At 38.8% G+C, this 16,993-nt stretch overlaps 1 protein-coding gene across 3 annotated transcripts in view; it reads left to right on the forward strand.

Moving 5' to 3' along the window:
• Positions 1 to 16,993, forward strand: part of LOC306841601 (uncharacterized protein) — a 57,690-nt gene that overhangs the window by 13,259 nt on the left and 27,438 nt on the right. For 2 of the 3 annotated variants that reach the window (XM_079371545.1, XM_079371544.1), the window contains exons 5-7: positions 8,319 to 8,372; positions 8,500 to 9,090; positions 12,939 to 12,992. In XM_079371545.1, coding sequence (XP_079227671.1) covers positions 8,319 to 8,372; positions 8,500 to 9,090; positions 12,939 to 12,992 — 699 coding nt within the window. Of the gene's footprint in view, positions 1 to 8,318; positions 8,373 to 8,499; positions 9,091 to 12,938; positions 12,993 to 13,842; positions 13,891 to 16,993 lie in introns of all 3 variants that reach the window. The other variant, XM_079371546.1, reaches the window with a different exon arrangement.

Raw genomic sequence — 16,993 nt, forward strand, 5'->3', positions numbered from 1 at the left:
GATGAATATAATGAACATAATAACACATGAAACTAATTTATGCAGAGGTGTAAAGATTACTAAAATATTCTACTGAAGTAAAAGTACTGTTACTTTCATAACATTTTACTTAAGTACAAGTAAACACCAGTTTAATAATGTACAAAAAACAGCATTCACAGACACTTCTTTGCCCATGAGTCAGAGTCACAGACAATTTATTTTAATCATGTTGGACTTCAGACAATGAGACAAAATAAATGTTAACACACCTTCAGCAGGTAGACCTGCTGTGATGGAGGTGCTCATCCATGCAGCTCTCGCTGAAGTTGCACAAGTCAAGAAACGGATATCTCTGCTTCTCGTTTCTCCGTTGTGATGAGGGAACATCATTCAAAGTAGGAACATTTCATTTACTCAGAAACCGATGATACTATACAGATAGACAGACCGACAGACTTAAGTAAAAGTACACATTTTATAAAACTACTCAATTACAGTGACTAAAGATAGATAGATAGATAGATAGATACTTTATTGATCCCGAAGGAAATTCAATGCAATTTGTTACTTTATACCTCTGAATATAAGTGATGTTAAACCTGTAAACAGCTGCACTTTAATTATTCTGAATTCTAGCAGAGAACTTAAATCCACAAAATGACAGTCATGATTATACCCTCCATTACATTTTTACCATGAACGTATTTCTATAACACTATTAAATATAGCATACTCCAGCAGTGTGTAAATACTAATGGCTGATTCCTCTCTAGTACTCCTGACAGTTTTTCTCTCCCACTTTTTCTCTGAATAATTTAACTTCATATTACTAACTCATAATAAACTAATAATTATCTCAAGAAACATAACATCCAGAACACTCTGAATTAAAATGTACAATTTATCATATTGAGCTGGTGGTGTAATCAGAAAGTTGATCCAACTGAAGGTAAATATCAAGTAAAAGAAAGTCGAATACTTTCACTACTTTAGCTTTTTTTTCATACCACGATATAAACAAACCAACAGCGGTGAACAAAGACAACTGTCAGTACCGCATGTGAAGTCACCCCACCCTGCCTAATTCTCAGACTGACACAAAGGCAACTACACTGGTACCTACTGTCAATCAAAACAAACTCCGCCCCTTTGTGAATATTTTGGCCTTCACTCAAATGAAAAAGGCAAACCAGTTTTAGATGATGCAGTGTTTAAAATCTTTGCCAAAAAGAACCTTTTAAAACAAAGAAACACATCTAAATTGAGCTCTCACTTTACAAACAGTATCTGGCCCACAAGATTATTTATTGAGCCACCTTGGATCACAGCGTCTGCCAGTATTATAAGCACTAAACCTGTCCTCCACTGTAAGGCCACAGCAGTTCTATGTGGGATTCATTTAACAGGTAAGAGTCCTACAAGAACACCATGAAATAAATCTACAGACTTTAAGGTAAACGACCTGACACCTTAGGCAGCTTTAAGAAAAGACATTAAATGAAGGAAATTTAAATCGTGAAGGATCATCGAGGTGTCGATAACGTTACAGTACACGCAGGAATAACTTTGCAGAAAGAGACGACCTGAAGAAGAAAGCTTTAAATCCTGTGTGGTGTTCGGTAAGTTACTTCATTCATTTATTTAGTGCTACGTTCCTGGTGGTTGGTATTGCATCTGTCTTTTTATCTAGGGGTGGTTTTATATCTTATAACTTTATTTATCCGTTAGGAACGTCAGTTTAACCTTCAGGACTGGAAACTAGGCAAATGTATTTTATACTAAAATCTTAACTGATCACAAAAATTATAGTGATGTATCAGGAATTTAAAAACAATAGTTTAATTTCCATCTTTTGTCTTTTGTATGTCCTTTTTCATTGTTTGGTATTAATTTTTTTTTAAAGCAGAGTACTGAAAGCTTTGCTTAAAAAGCTGAATGTTAGCCGACATTTTGAGTCTTAAGATATTATCAATGCTTTGTTATATCTGTTTTACTCTGTCGAGTTTTGTTGTAAATAATGAGCCCTTTTCTGTTTGCTATTTAATTATTATTATTTTTTGGATCAACTTGGATAAATGACCATCATTTGAAGCTACAGTTAAATCTGTAGCTACAGTTAAATCTGTAGCTACAGTTGAATATTGCTTCTCACCTCAGTGTTAATGTAAATGAAACTTACTTTTTCCCCATTCCTCTTATCCCTTGTTATTCTTTTTTGATCGTAGGTTAAACCTCCCTTTTATTATCTTCGGACAGTGTCTCCATATTTACAATATTTGAGCACAGCAACATCACCTCATTGTCATGGACCAACAACATGCAGGTAAATGGGGCTATTGTTTGTCTCTTACAGGGTTAGACTCAGGGCTAACTCTGGGTAAGTACATCACATCCTACTAATGGGTAAATACAGAAAATGTTTTCTTCTTCTATGCAGGTATATTGTCAGGTAAGTCTATCGTCATCTCTCACCCCAATACAATCACATTGCAGAAACCACACAGATTGTAACACCACTGTACTAAATGTCAAGCTTATATCGATAGCTTTATGTGCACCCTGTTACTCAATGTTCACCAAATGTCTCTTTAGCAAGAACTACAGGGGTTTGTTGAGTTTTTTTATGATTTACAAAAGGGCCCATTGATTTATTGTACGTTATATAGCTGCAATATACAGTGACTATACAGTATGACAACTCAAGCTGGACCTCTTAATTATCGTGAAGAGATTAAAGTGTCAGACTTGTAGACAACTGCCTTGTTATCCTCTGTCACAGTTATCTATCTATACCTCTGACTTTATTCACCAGTCACATTGACGCTTCTAAAGGCTGCTTGCTGTTCTTTATCTCTCCAGCAGATGCTCCCAGTTTCCCTCCTGTCTCTATGTTCAAAACTATTCCTTTTTCTTGTGAGTCCTGTTGTTTATTGTTCAGTTATTTGAAATCTTTTGTAGGAAAATCGTGCTTGATTTGTACGATTTTTTGGAAAGAATAAGAATAATTTTCAAATTCTTTAAGTTCCAACAAACGACCAAAACACTTTTATTTATTGATAGATTTCTACCAGCAGGGGGAACTGGAGAGCACATCTTGATTCTCTTGAACCCTCACAAACAAAGGTGGTTTACCTGTCCTTTAAAATATGAGGAAGTGTTAACTTCTAACATTTGATACAACCGGTTAGATAAGCATCACGGGCAAATGGACAAACATGCTGTAACATGTAAATCTTTTAAAATTACGTTTTATTCAGATGTGCCGTGGCTGCTTCACTTGGACTTTTACTGCTGATTTTCACACGGAATTGAACTTTTACTGCTGATTAAGAGATTCACCAGGTGAGTAAACTCAACCAAACTAGATATAAAAAACATAATCTAATGATAAAAGCAATGTTTGATCGCTTGTACTGTTGATAGATAAGTAAAGATGATTTTTAACTACATTCCACAGTCATATTAGCTACAGACATTTCCTGAAGCAACCTGCACTCCATGCGTTCAGCCCCTTGATGTTATTTTTATTCATCTCAAGGACCTTTTCCAACATGTTTTCTCTAGTCTGATTTGACTTCCTCCGTGTCATCTGGAAATGTTTTTTTAAGTGACTAACAGTTGGATTTAAACTTAGCTAAAGGATTTACCGACAAATTAATAATAATAATACATTTTATTTCCAAGTGCCTTTCAGGAAACAGAAGAACACTTTACAATAATCAACATTGGGTTAATCTATGATTTGTAGGACTGATTCAACAACTAAGCAAGGTAATCATTTCTGTCAGTGCTGAATATGTAATTATTCCTCTTGTGGGGTGTTGTCAAGTTTTAAACATCAGACCTAAACTAGTCGAACAACATTCTGTTCAGTGACATAACACAGTGACTGAAAGACTCTGAATCTAACAAATTATTTTCAGTTGCAGTAATTAAAAAAATTAGTCATTTACATGTTCAAAGTACAAAATTTTAAGTCAACAAGTTAAATATATGTGAACTTCTTCCGAATGACATTTCTCTGCTCTAAAAGTGCCTCCATAATGTTGGCTGCTACCAAGAGGGGCGGGACTTGTTTTTCCTTATCAAATTGGTAGTCAGTATTGGCCCAGCCGCCACAGCCAATAGGAACAGAGTCTAAGTTTAATTACTCTGACTGACAGATTTTTAACCAATAACAATATACAAATAATCACAGAGCTCATGTTCCACCCCCAACTCCACTCTGTTTAACTCTGAATTGTTTTTGTGTCACAGCAAGAAATTTATCAGGTGAGTTAACTTGACCTGTATAGTTTAAAGGGTATTGGATAACATATTACTAAGATAACATCAATTTTATTCTCAAACCTCATCAGCACCTACTCTCATGACCAAACTCTAATAAAACATAGGTAATTGGCCTACTATGTAGACATTAACTGAAATCACTAAACATGCTCCTGTAAGCCTACTGTTAAGATCCTTTCACAGTAAGTGATGTAAAAACAATGATCTGTGAAAACTTTTCCACTATAATGTGTCTATTCCTACAACAAGTGAGATAGCTCATTTTGAAAGAGAATATGGATTATACTACCAACAACTTTTAGAAAAAATGGTTTGTGTGGTGTTTTGGTCTGACTCTTAAATAGATTTTATAAAAAATTCTCAGAGCTGAGATGATTTATTGAAAAGTTTGTGACAATAATTCATGAACCTGTCTGGTTTTCTGTAACCATACAAATAAAGGACATAATGGAAAAACCCTCTATATGTGAATTATTCAAAAACAAAACTATAACATTACTCCAGACTATAGAATTATGTAGGCCCACAAAATATACACAGATAACCAACATTATAAAAAGAGACTATATTCTTTACTAACCTACTGAAACATAGTGGTGGCAAAGAACACTGTTAATATATTATTACTAATAAAAATAACTAACTTTGTTTATTAAAGTTACACTCAAGGAGCAAATAAAAGGCAACCTCCAGCTTTGAAAAATGAAGCCAGTGATAAAGTTCAAAATCCTGCAATTCATCTAGTGTCGACTTGAAGCCGGCTTCAGGAACACTGGAAGTCACATGCTCGGCTTTCTTTTGATTATATGAATTCAATTCAATTAAAAAAACTTTATTTGTCTCCGGGGGGAAATTGAAATGATGCGTGTTTTCCATAGGTAAGCACATAGCTGACATGATTGACAGTTGGACGTAGTCCAATGGATTGTCAGGAGGCCTAAAACCCACCCATCTCTCAGCCTGTCTTTAGGTTGACTGAAAGTTATAGTTAATAGGGTGATGAGCCTCCGGAGCCCCCTGCCATTACCGATAGCTAACATCACTCAGGATTCGTCCATTAATATTTACAGTCTAGGGGAAGACCAGGAAAGCTTACAAATGACCATTTTCAATGACAGGATTGACACACATTCCATACAGCTGATTATTTTGTCTTATAATCACCATCATTTCACTGTGCTTTGCATTTTCTCATATACAGTCAGAACTAACATGGCTAATTTGCATAAGCTTTAATTACACATGTACACATTTCCACTCCTATATGAAATCAAAAAAGCCTAAAAACTTGATGAACACTCAGGTTCTCACCGTCTAAAAAATGTGGAGAAATAACTTGAATCTTTTATCGAACTAGGGGTCAGCTGACTGGTTGGCCAACAGCAATGCACAGTAGGCGTGACTTAACAACTGACAGGCTGAGAGAAACTGCGGCATGTAAGAGTAAAGTAAAAGAACAATTAGAATTGCATTAAAGCACGTTTAATCTTCAAATCTCTCAGTGTTTTCTACACGTTTATGTATTTGTGGGGAGTTAATGAACTAAGCCATGTATTAATTAACAGCTGGGATAAAGTGAGTGAGACTCACTGAACTCACATTGAATTTCCTTCGGGATCAATAAAGTATCTATCTATCTAGACTCTACACTTATTCCTCTCTTATCGCTCAAATCTTCATTTATATCAAATTACATTATTCTTTAAAGTTGTTCATTTTGCCATTATTGACCTATGCTTGTATAAAGGTTTAGCCTATTCTTTTTTATGGTTTTAATGTTAAATTAAATTATTTCTGCATTTTAAGGGATTGTACTGCAAATTTTGTTGTACTGGTACAATGACAATAAAGACAATTCAATTCAATAACATTGCAGCACTTACTATCCTTTAATTATTATTTTGTTCAGTTCCCCATGTGGCTAAAGCGGTGTGGCCCAGAACTTCCTGGGTATTTTTAAGACAGATGATGTTTTCACTGAGGAAAACTGACTGTAGGGTTTTTCCTTTCTGAGTTATTTTTTCTTTGTTTTTATTTATTGCCTATTTGAGTGAATAGGTGCGAATGAGCTAATGTTCATTTCATGTTTGGCCCAGCACTTCCTTGATGATGTCATCACTGAGTTACGGTTCATTTCAGAATCAGAATTCTATTTTTTTCACATGCAAGGAATTTGTCTCGGTGTAATGGTGCAAAACACAGTTAACGTGTGGACTCCTGGGCGCGCTGGTGTCGCAGTGGTAGCACGCGCAGCCCATGTATTGAGGCTCAGTCCTCGCGCGGGCGGCCCGGGTTCGCGTCCGGCCTGTGGCTCATTTCTCGCATGTCTCTCCCCACTCTCTCCCTGATTTCCATTGTCTCTATAATAAAGTCCAAAAATAAATCTTAAAATAAAAAAAATAAAACGTGTATGTTCCTGCTGAGTAACGGAGTAGAGGGCCAGGTTGACAGCATTCTCAGGTCTCTTTTAACCAGCACACGTTTTTCTCTCCTTCACAGGTTATTTACATTTATGCTATATAAGTTTAAGTCAAATGCTAATGCTACTGCACAGGTTTAACCTGTAATCATTTTTACTCTTAATCACATAGGGGCTCCTAAATCTTGTTTGGGGATTATTCTACCTACCTACCTACCTACCTACCTACCTACCTACCTACCTGGAGGTGAACTGGAGGGGGTCCAGGAGGGGGTCTGTGATGTCTATGAGGTGTGAAAGCACAAAGCGCTCAAAAGACCACAGAGATCAGGGCGATGGTTCTGAAGTTAGTAAGTCCTGTTGTTCTTGGTTTTTTGAGGACAGAAAAAACGTCTGTAAAGACTGAAGACAGCTGATCAGCACAGGGCTTCAAGGTGGAGGGAGAGACAGAGTCTGGTCCAGCTGCTTTGTGGGGGTTCTGTCTCTTAAAGATCTTATTTACATCTCTTTCACTGACTGAGGTGTCGGGAGAGAGGGCTGTTGGAGGGGATCAGAGACCTGAGTCCCCGGAGGAGGAGGAGGTGTGTTGTGAAGTGATTTCAGGGTTCATGTGGATTTATTTGGTTTGAGAGAAAAGTTTGAGTTATGTTACATCGAGCTGCAGCTCATTTGTTAATGTGCCAGTCTATGAAGCCAGAACAAGTTTGGTCTTGTTCAAAGAGAAGTGAGGCCATGCTGCCTTTAACACGTCTTAGTTTGATTTAAGAGTTAATTTAATGTGTTTCCTTTGAACTTTTCTTTTTCTTAACTATAATAAAAACTTATTCTGCTGATATGCCTTCCTACTACCTTCCTTATCACTTCAGCTAAACTACTTTACTGGTACATGAATTAAATGATATTACAGGAATTGTTTTGAATAATGTCTGCTCTTATTGATCTATTCACTAATGAGTAATGTTCTACTGTACATCCTTCCCCTTTTAAATATCTTAAATTGTTTCTCAGGTTCTCAAGCTGTTCTTTCTATTTGAATGAGTCCCTGATGTTCACAGCAGATTGACATCATGGCGACTTCAGCAGCAGGTGTGTCCAGTCAGACTCTGTATTATCCTCTGTATCCATATCAATAAATCAATCAATCTTTATTTGTATAGCGTCAATTCATAACAGGCGTTATCTCGACACTTTACAAAAAGCAGGTAAAGGACCTTACTGATGGCTATATTACAAGAGCTCAGCTTAATCCGTCATAGCGTGGCAAGAAAAAAACTTCCTTTTAACAGGCAGAAATCTTCAGCAGACCCGGGCTCATGACGGAACAGCCATCTGCTAAACTGTGCTGGGATTGAAAATGGGACAAGATGCAGAAAGAAGAATAGGATAGGATAGGTTGGGGGGGGGGGGGTTATAAACACCAATAGATATTAAGCAGGTCCTTGATTTTTGGATCGATGAAACAGTAACAACCCTAAAACAGTGTTTTTTCTTGAGCAGATATATTTAATGCAGCAACACATATAATATATTATTCTAAACGCAGACGTTTCTCGTGTTTGTCCATAACTGAAATTTGCATTGAAATACTGTGCACAATCATGACAAAATGTACATGTTTCAATCATAGATGGTCCGTATCCCCTGAGGCGCTCTTGGAGTCTGCATTGGTTGCCACCTGAGAGTGAGTGAAACTTCTATCAATCTGTATAATAATATCTGTGTTTCAGTCACATCTGTAAGTAGGTTATCAAGCCCAAAATAAAGTAAAAAAACAAATGAGTTAGATTGTTAAATCTTTTTTTTCACAGTGTCTGAGTTGAGGGTTGTTCTGCTGGGGAACAGCTGGTCTGAGATGAGTTCAGTGGGAAACTTCATACTGGGACTGACTGCGTTCTACCCTGAGGAAGTACCAGGCAGGGTTTTGAAAGTCAGAGGACAGATTAAGAAAAAAGACATAGTTCTCATCAATACTCCAGATCTGCTTTATGACATCTCTGAAGACAAACTGACAGAACTTGTGACAGAGTGTGTGAGACTGTCTGATCCTGGACCTCATGTGTTCCTGTTGGTTCTCCAGCCTGAGGACTTCACAGATCAACACAAACAGAGACTGAGCAGAGTCCTTACACAGTTCAGTGATCAGTCCTTCGATCATTCACTGATACTGATATCAACACCCAGAGAGCAGGGAACATGTGATATCAAAAAACATTTACAAAGTCAACCCTTTAAAGACATGATCAGAGAATGTAGATACAGATATTTGGAGCAGGCAAACCTTGAACTTCCAGAGCTGTTGACACGTTTGGGTCAAATTGTGAAGGAGCACAATGGAGAAAGACAACGAATGCAACAGAAAGAAACAAGGCCCGGCATCATGGAGCCTGTTACTTCTGCTGGTAAGAGATCTGTTTTAATCAAAGTGTTTAAACTCACAATCAGAATTGATCTCATAAGAACATGAAGCTGTATGTCAATGATATCATCTTGTTACAGGTCGTTCTATAGATCCTCTCCTTGCAGGTCCTGTAAGAGGTATTTTTACCAGGGATAACATGGTGACACCCCCTCCCTCAGTAGAAAGAAGGGAAACATTCACAAATAGACAAATGTTTTTATCACAAACAGTACTGATTTGCTTGAACCCATTCCCCAGTAACTCATCACAGAATATTTAGTAAGCATGCATTATGCCTTGACCTGCAAAACCCTTCTTGGGCTCAAACCAATAACCCAAAAGGGGGTGAGCTTTTTTGCAAACAATCTTCATATGTAGAACCGATTTATAAGAAATGTTGTCTTTAGACACAAAAATAGCAGATCTTGACTGTGCTTTGAACTTTTTAATTATAATTCATTTATTTACTTTCAACTCAACTTGACTCAGTAGTTTGGGACCGGCAGTAGAAAAAGCTCTATCCCCTCCGAGCTTCCGCTTAGACCTCGGTACCTCCAGGAGCAGCTGGTCAGCTGACCTGAGGCACCGGGCAGGAGTGTAGGGATAGGTAAGGTGGGGCGAGACCATTTAAAGATTTACAAACAAATAAAGAATCTTAAAATGAACTTTTAAGTGCACAGGCAGCCAGTGGAGGGAGGCCAGAATGGGAGTAATGTGCTCTCTCTTTCGTACTCGGGTTAAGAGGCGAGCAGCAGCGTTCTGGACTAACTGGAGACATGTGAGGGAGGACTGGCTGACTCCAAAGTAAAGTGCATTGCAGTTCTCTAGCCAAGATGTAATGAAGGCATGGATTACTTTAATAGGATTCTAGTAGTTTTAATACATACATGAAACTGATAGACTCAAAGACACTTTTCAAAGTAAAATGATAAAACATATACAGTACATTCACCAACAAGCATAGAAAAAAACAATATAACAATTATTAATGTATTGAACAAGAGTTCAACACACCTTGGAAGACAACTAGGGCACCACCTGAATTACCAGGAAAATTAAGTATTATTAGTTATAAACAATTAATCATTCTCAGACCTGAATCAGGAATTCTGGAACAGTTAAATATGAAATCACGGACACATTTCTGAATTTTATGTGTCGAATTGAATGAATGAAAAGTGAACAGAATATAATAGTGACATGAATAAAATATGTTATGAATGTGATGTCTAAAACAATAGTAACTAAAAAGTATTGGATAAATAAACAAGGGAAATTAGAAGTGTTATTCTAACAAGTTGAGTTTGGTGTTGTTGTATTGTTCGTCGGATACAGACTTAATACTTGGATTAGGGACAAAAGGGATAAGACTACGAATGGTGAGAAAGAGGATTTGGACCGACTGAATTTCAAAGACACGACCTTCTCTTCTCCAGACACAAGCTGTGACAGAGCGTCTTTACTTTGGTGGAATCAGAGAGAATCCGTCACTTGGTACCGCATAGTTCTGACGACGCACTTTGTTCGGCTTCACCAGAGAGTTTTGCGGTCCGGAGTTGCCTTGTCACCTCAGATCGGAGTCGGTTCTACGACAAGGTGGATTCTGTTCTGCAGCCAGTTGGATTCGGATTTGTGGTCTCAAGCAGAGCGTGTAAAAAACCCAACTCTTTCTCACAAAAATGATGAACGATCGTCAGCTTTATACTAACTCGAATGGCCAATTCAGTTATTTCAAGCAACAAATTTTTTTTCTTAACTGTGATTAGTTGATGCTTCAAAAGAAGATCTCTAAAATGTCCAAAAAGACGAATTGATTAAGTGCACAAGACTTAACGGGAGGGCAGATGAGGCCTTCTTCCTGTTAGAGGTGCAGTGGCTTGGATTAAACAAGAAGCTTGTAAAAATGTAAGAAAGTTGCAAAAAGATGTATACATACCGATGTAGATTATCACTAAAGAAATGATAGGTTAAAAGCAGTGCGGAAAAGGTGTGTTTTTAGTTTGCTCTTAAAGGCTCCAAAGGCTCCAAAGGGTGGAGGTGAAAACTGAGACAGCATGTCTCCCCAGGTTCGGTGCTTGGTCCTAGGGACTGTCAGGAGGTTAGCATCTGAGGAGCAGAGGGTACATAAAGGGGTGTAAGGGTAAAGCATGTCTTTGAGGTAGGAGGGTGGTTATAAAGTGTTTTATGGGTGAGTTTTGATATGGAATGGGATGGGGAGCCAGTGAAGGTGATGTGGTCACAGGAACGGGTACAGGTGATGAGGTGTGCAGCAGAGTTTTGGACATACTGAACTTTATTGAGGAGGTTGGTGGTTGTGCTATAACGGATGCTGTAATCGAGGCGTGATGTGATGAAGGCATGAATGAAGGTTTCAGCTGTAGGGAAAGAGAGAGAGGGGCGAAGGCGACCGATGTTCTAGAGGTGGTGGAAAGCTGTTTTTGTGACTAGTTTAATGTGAGGGGAAAAGGTGAGTTTGTTGTCAAAGATGACTCCAAGGTTCTGACAGTGGGGTGAGGGTGAAAGGGTGGAGTTATGAATAGAGACGCCAAAGTCTTTGGCTGTAGAAGTAAGGAAGTCGGGACCTATGATGAGGATGTTGGATTTGGAACAGTTCAGTTTGATGAAATTTGTTTGCGGGTCGAGTAGGGGTCTGAGGGTTGATGGATTTGGTAGATACATAGGATCAATCTCATGTCCCTTATTTGTACCGAGTGTCCTCCGAGTTGTCTCCTTCACTTGCGTCTTAGTCCCGCCCACCAGAGATGCACGGAGGAAACGAAGCCGAGGAGAGAGGACCGAGGAAATCAGCTTTAAGACACCTGAGACGTCGTTTCCTCGACAGCGTCACATGACGTGACATCAGCTGATCACGTTCAGCTGTCAATCAGCCGAACAGCTGTTTATGTCCACACAAACACGCACTGTATTATTTCTCATCAAACACACACAGTTAGTGTTTAGTGTCTTTACCTGAAGAACAACCTGCAGTCTACTCATAACCAAAAGGACAGTTTCTACTGACTAAAAGATTTCATTTTGAATTGTCTATAATTATTATTATTAAACAGTTTTGACTTAACCTAGCCTGTATTTAGACAACCAACTCTGTATTTTATAAACAGATATTTATGTGTCAGGATACTGAAAATGATTGATTAGAATCTAAATGATGAAACATTCAGAAGATAAATAAGTGAGAATATAAAACGGACTCCTCTTCGTCAGACTCTTTTTAATCCCAGCTCATCACAGAGCGACTCTTTACAAACTCACTGATGTTCATCATCTGTTTAAATGTCCCACGCTCCGTTTAGCCTCTTTTTAATGTCCCTCTTTTCTCCCGTATTAAACTCTGCTCATGTTGAGAAGTTTCACTGAAGTCTGATCCTGTGCAGCGTCCAATCAGTGAGTGATATACGAGAAGGGGGCGTGTCTGTCAGTGAAAAGACTTCCATGAAGTCAGCTCTCGTGTCTCCTCGGTCATCGCTCCTCGGATCAGCCTCCTCTCTCCTCCGTTCGCTATAAGCGGCTTTGGAACTACTTCCGGTTCGGCCGAGGACCGAGGAGACTGCAAATAAGACACTTGGGATCCACCCATAGAGTTGGATATTGTCGGCGTAACAATGAAAATGGAGGCCGTGGCGATTCTGAAACATTTAAGTAGGTCCTTGATTTTTGGACTGAAGAAATAGTAACAACCCGAAAACAGTGTTTTTTCTTGAGCAGAAATATTTAATGTAGCAACACATATAATATATTCTAAACAGACGTTTATTGTGTTTGTCCATAACTGAAATTTGCATTGTAAGACTGTGCACACTCAATAAAATGTACATGTTTCAATCATAGATGATCTGTATCCCCTGAGGCGCTCTAGGAGTCTGGATTGGTTGCCACCTGACAGTGAGTGAAACTTCTATAAATCTGTATAAGAATATCTGTGTTTCTGTCACATCTGTAAGTAGGTTATCAAGCCCAAAATAAAGTAAGAAAACAAATGAGTTAGATTGTTAAGATCTTTTTTTTTCACAGTTTCTGAGTTGAGGGTTGTTCTGCTGGGGAACAGCTGGTCTGAGAGGAGTTCAGTGGGAAACTTCATACTGGGACTGACTGCGTTCTACCCTGAGGAAGTACCAGACAGGGTTTTGAAAGTCGGAGGACAGATTAAGAAAAAACACATAGCTCTCATCAACACTCCAGATCTGCTTTATGACATCTCTGAAGACAAACTGACAGAACTTGTGACAAAGTGTGTGACATTCTCTGAACCTGGACCTCATGTGTTCCTGTTGGTTCTCCAGCCTGAGGACTTCACAGATCAACACAAACAGAGACTGTGCAGAGTCCTTACACAGTTCAGTGATCAGTCATTTGATCATTCACTGATACTGATATCAACACCCAGAGAGCAGGGATCATGTGATATCAAAAAACATTTACAAAATCGACCCTTAAAAGACATGATCAGAGAATGTAGATACAGATATATGGAGCAGGCAAACCTTGAACTTCCAGAGCTGTTGACACGTTTGGGTCAAATTGTGAAGGAGCACAATGGAGAGCACGTCAGCTGTTTCGTGGAGGCAAGTGATGACATTCAGGGAACACAACAGAAGGAAACAAGGCTCGGCATCGTGGAGGCTGTTACCTCTGCTGGTAAGAGATCTGTTTTAATCAAAGTGTTTAAACTCACAATAATAACTGATCTCATAAGAACATGAAGCTGTAACTTGATGATGTCATCTTGTTACAGGTAATTGTAGTAGTGATAGCATGGCGGCATCCCGTCCCTCAGGGAAATGTAAGTAAACGTGCACAAATAGACAAACTGTCACGATCTAGCAGGTAGGAAACAGGAGAGGGAGGACCCAATTGCAGAAAAAAACTTAAATTATTTATTGTAACAAAAAGGGCAAAAACACAAAAACCAAGACTTACTTAAATAACAGAAATCCAAAAATCCACGAGGAAAAAACACAGGGAGCAGGGACAAGAATCACAGGCCACAACAACCAACATAAGACAATGACACTGAACCGACAAGAAACTGAGGCAAACAGGTGATACTAACGAGACAGGTGAGGAACATCAGGGTAATCAGAAAGGCGGGAAACACAAGGAACAAAGAACACAAGACCAGAACACTGAGGACATGTACAAAGTGAAACCTGACAATGAAAAGACATGAACTAAAACAAGATATTACAAAATAAAACAGGAAACACTTAAAACAAGACTAGGAAACATTAAACACCAAACTAAGAACCTGAAAACACAAGTAACAGGAAAACAAGCCTACAGACAACATAGAAGAACACAAGGATACAGGGAAACACACTAAGGACTAAAGTAAACCACACTAGGAACATACATACACAGAACACGAGGGAAAGAATGAAAACTAAAACAAGATTAAATATAGAACAAAACCAAACCATGACACAAATGTTATTTACACTGAAAAGTACCATATTTGCTCTGATTTGGTTGACCCCATCCTTCAATCACTCATCACATAGAATTTAGTGAGCGTGCATTATGTGACACAATGATGGGTTTATGGAGGCACACGCAGACTCCGTAGGAAGTTTCCAAGAATCAGTCCTTTTATTACAAACAAGTTCGGTACACAATCAGCAAACAAATCCAAAGGAGCAGGCAAAACACAGGTTCGGTACACGGGTGATCAAACGGCAGACAAATCCAAGAGAGCAGGCAAAAATCATTAATGGGAACAGGCATGGGTCGTAACATGATCAAGAGAGAAAACGCTAGGACTCGGTACATGAATGAAAGACTACGAACTGGCAACACGAGGGAGGAAACATGAGGTTTATATAGGACAGACAATCAGGGACCACAAGACACAGGTGTGGGTAATCAGGAGTAATGAGACACACGTGCAGGTAATTAGGGGCGGGGACTTGACACACAAGGTGAACACAGGAGGAGGATCTGAAACACAGAGACAAGGGTAAGTAAAACAATAATTAACAATGAAAATATGTATAGAACCAATTTATAACAAATGTCTTTAGACACAAAAATAGCAGATCTAAACCGTGCTTTGAACTTTTTAATTACAATACATTTATTTCATACGGTTAGGGTAGTTTCAATACGTACATGAAACTGATGTAAGGCATAAATAATATAATAATGATATATTTTATTGAAAGAGCCCTTTTCATAGAGTCAAAGGCACTTTACAAAGTAAAAGGATAAAACATATACAGTACATACACCAACAAGCATAAAAAACAAAACAAAAAGGAAGACAGTTAAAAAGTGCATGTAGAGAAAGATGTACACATGTAGATTATAACTAAAGAAATTATAAGTTAAAAGCAGTGTGTTTTTAGTTTGCTCTTGAAGGTGGAAGGGTCTGCAGTGTCCCGGATGTGTTATGGTAGTGAGTTCCAAAGGGTGGGTGCGGCAGCTCTGCCTCCCCAGGCTTGGCGCTTGTTCCTAGGGATGATCAGGAGGTTCGTGTCTGAGGAGGGTACAGAAAGGGGTGTGAGGGTGAAACATGTCTTTGAGGTAGGAGGGGGCCTGGTTATGGAGTGCATGATGTGATGACGGCATGAATGAAGGTTTCAGCTGCAGGAAAGAGAGAGGGGCGAAGGTGACCGATGTTCTGGAAGTGGTGGAAAGCTTTTTTTGTGACTAGTTTAATGTGAGGGGATAAAGTGAGTTTGTTGTCGAAGACGATTTGAAGGTTCTGACAGTGGGGTGAAGGTGATAAGTTGGAGTTATGAATGGAGAGGCCAAAGTCTTTGGCTGTAGAAGTGAGGGAGTTGGGACCTATGATGAGGATATTGGATTTGGAACGGTTCAGTTTGATGAAATTTGTTTGTATTCAGCGTTTTATATTGGAAAGACAGTTAGAGAGAGTAGGGGTCTTAGGGTTGATGGATTTAGTAGATACATAGAGTTGGATATCGTCGGTGTAACAGCGAAAATGGAGACTGTGGCGATTTTAAGACATTTAAGCAGGTCCTTGATTTTTGGATCAATGAAACATTAACAACCCTAAAACTGTGTGTTTTTTCTTGAGCAAATACGTTTTATGCAGCAACACTGCACAAAATATCATTCAAGTGCATGTTCCAATCATAGATGATGTGTATCCCCTGAGGCGCTCTAGTGGATAATCTGGATGCTAGGGAGGAGGTAGAGTATGAAGAGGAGAGGACCAAGCACAGAGCCCTGAGGGACACCTCGTGGGACAGGGGAGCCGTAGAGGAGAAGCAGTTATTAAGGAAAATAAACTGTTTACGGTCTATGAGGTATAACGTCTGTCAGGTGAGGGTGTCCGTGATGTGGAGAATAGATTTTATTCGGGAAGGGGGTGTAGCAATTTTCCCTGGAAATAGGATTAGGGAGATGGATATAAAAAACTATGACAAGAAGACGTGGAGGTTGAAGCTGGTGTTACTGGATGGTGAGTCCAGTGGAGCAGACTAGGTCCAGGGTTTGGCCATGGGAATGGGTGGGAAAATTGACGTGATGTGTAAAGTTGAAAAATTTGAGTAGGTCCAGGAAGTCAGAGGCTTGTTTATAGTTACTGTTGTCGTTGTAGAAGTTGAAGTCAAAAATGAGGATGGGATGGCTGATACATGAGTAGCGAGATCAGTGAAAGGAAAGACGGATTTGGCTTGGGGGAGTGGTAGATTATAGGGCCAGTTGTTCAAAACATTTAATCTGGATCAAAATGATCTGGATTTCAAAATCCCATTTTTTGCTATTTTGGATCAGGTAATCCATCTTATTTTTCAAAGCAACATTGGACTGGATGACCCTGATCCAGATACACAATTTTCAATATAGTCCCTCCAGGATTTCTCAAACTTTTTGGGGGATTGTTGTGGTCTAAAATGCCTAAAAATGCCTTCTAAAAAAAA

This window comes from Symphodus melops (assembly GCF_947650265.1).
Source record: "Symphodus melops genome assembly, chromosome: 1".
NCBI lineage: Eukaryota > Metazoa > Chordata > Actinopteri > Labriformes > Labridae > Symphodus > Symphodus melops.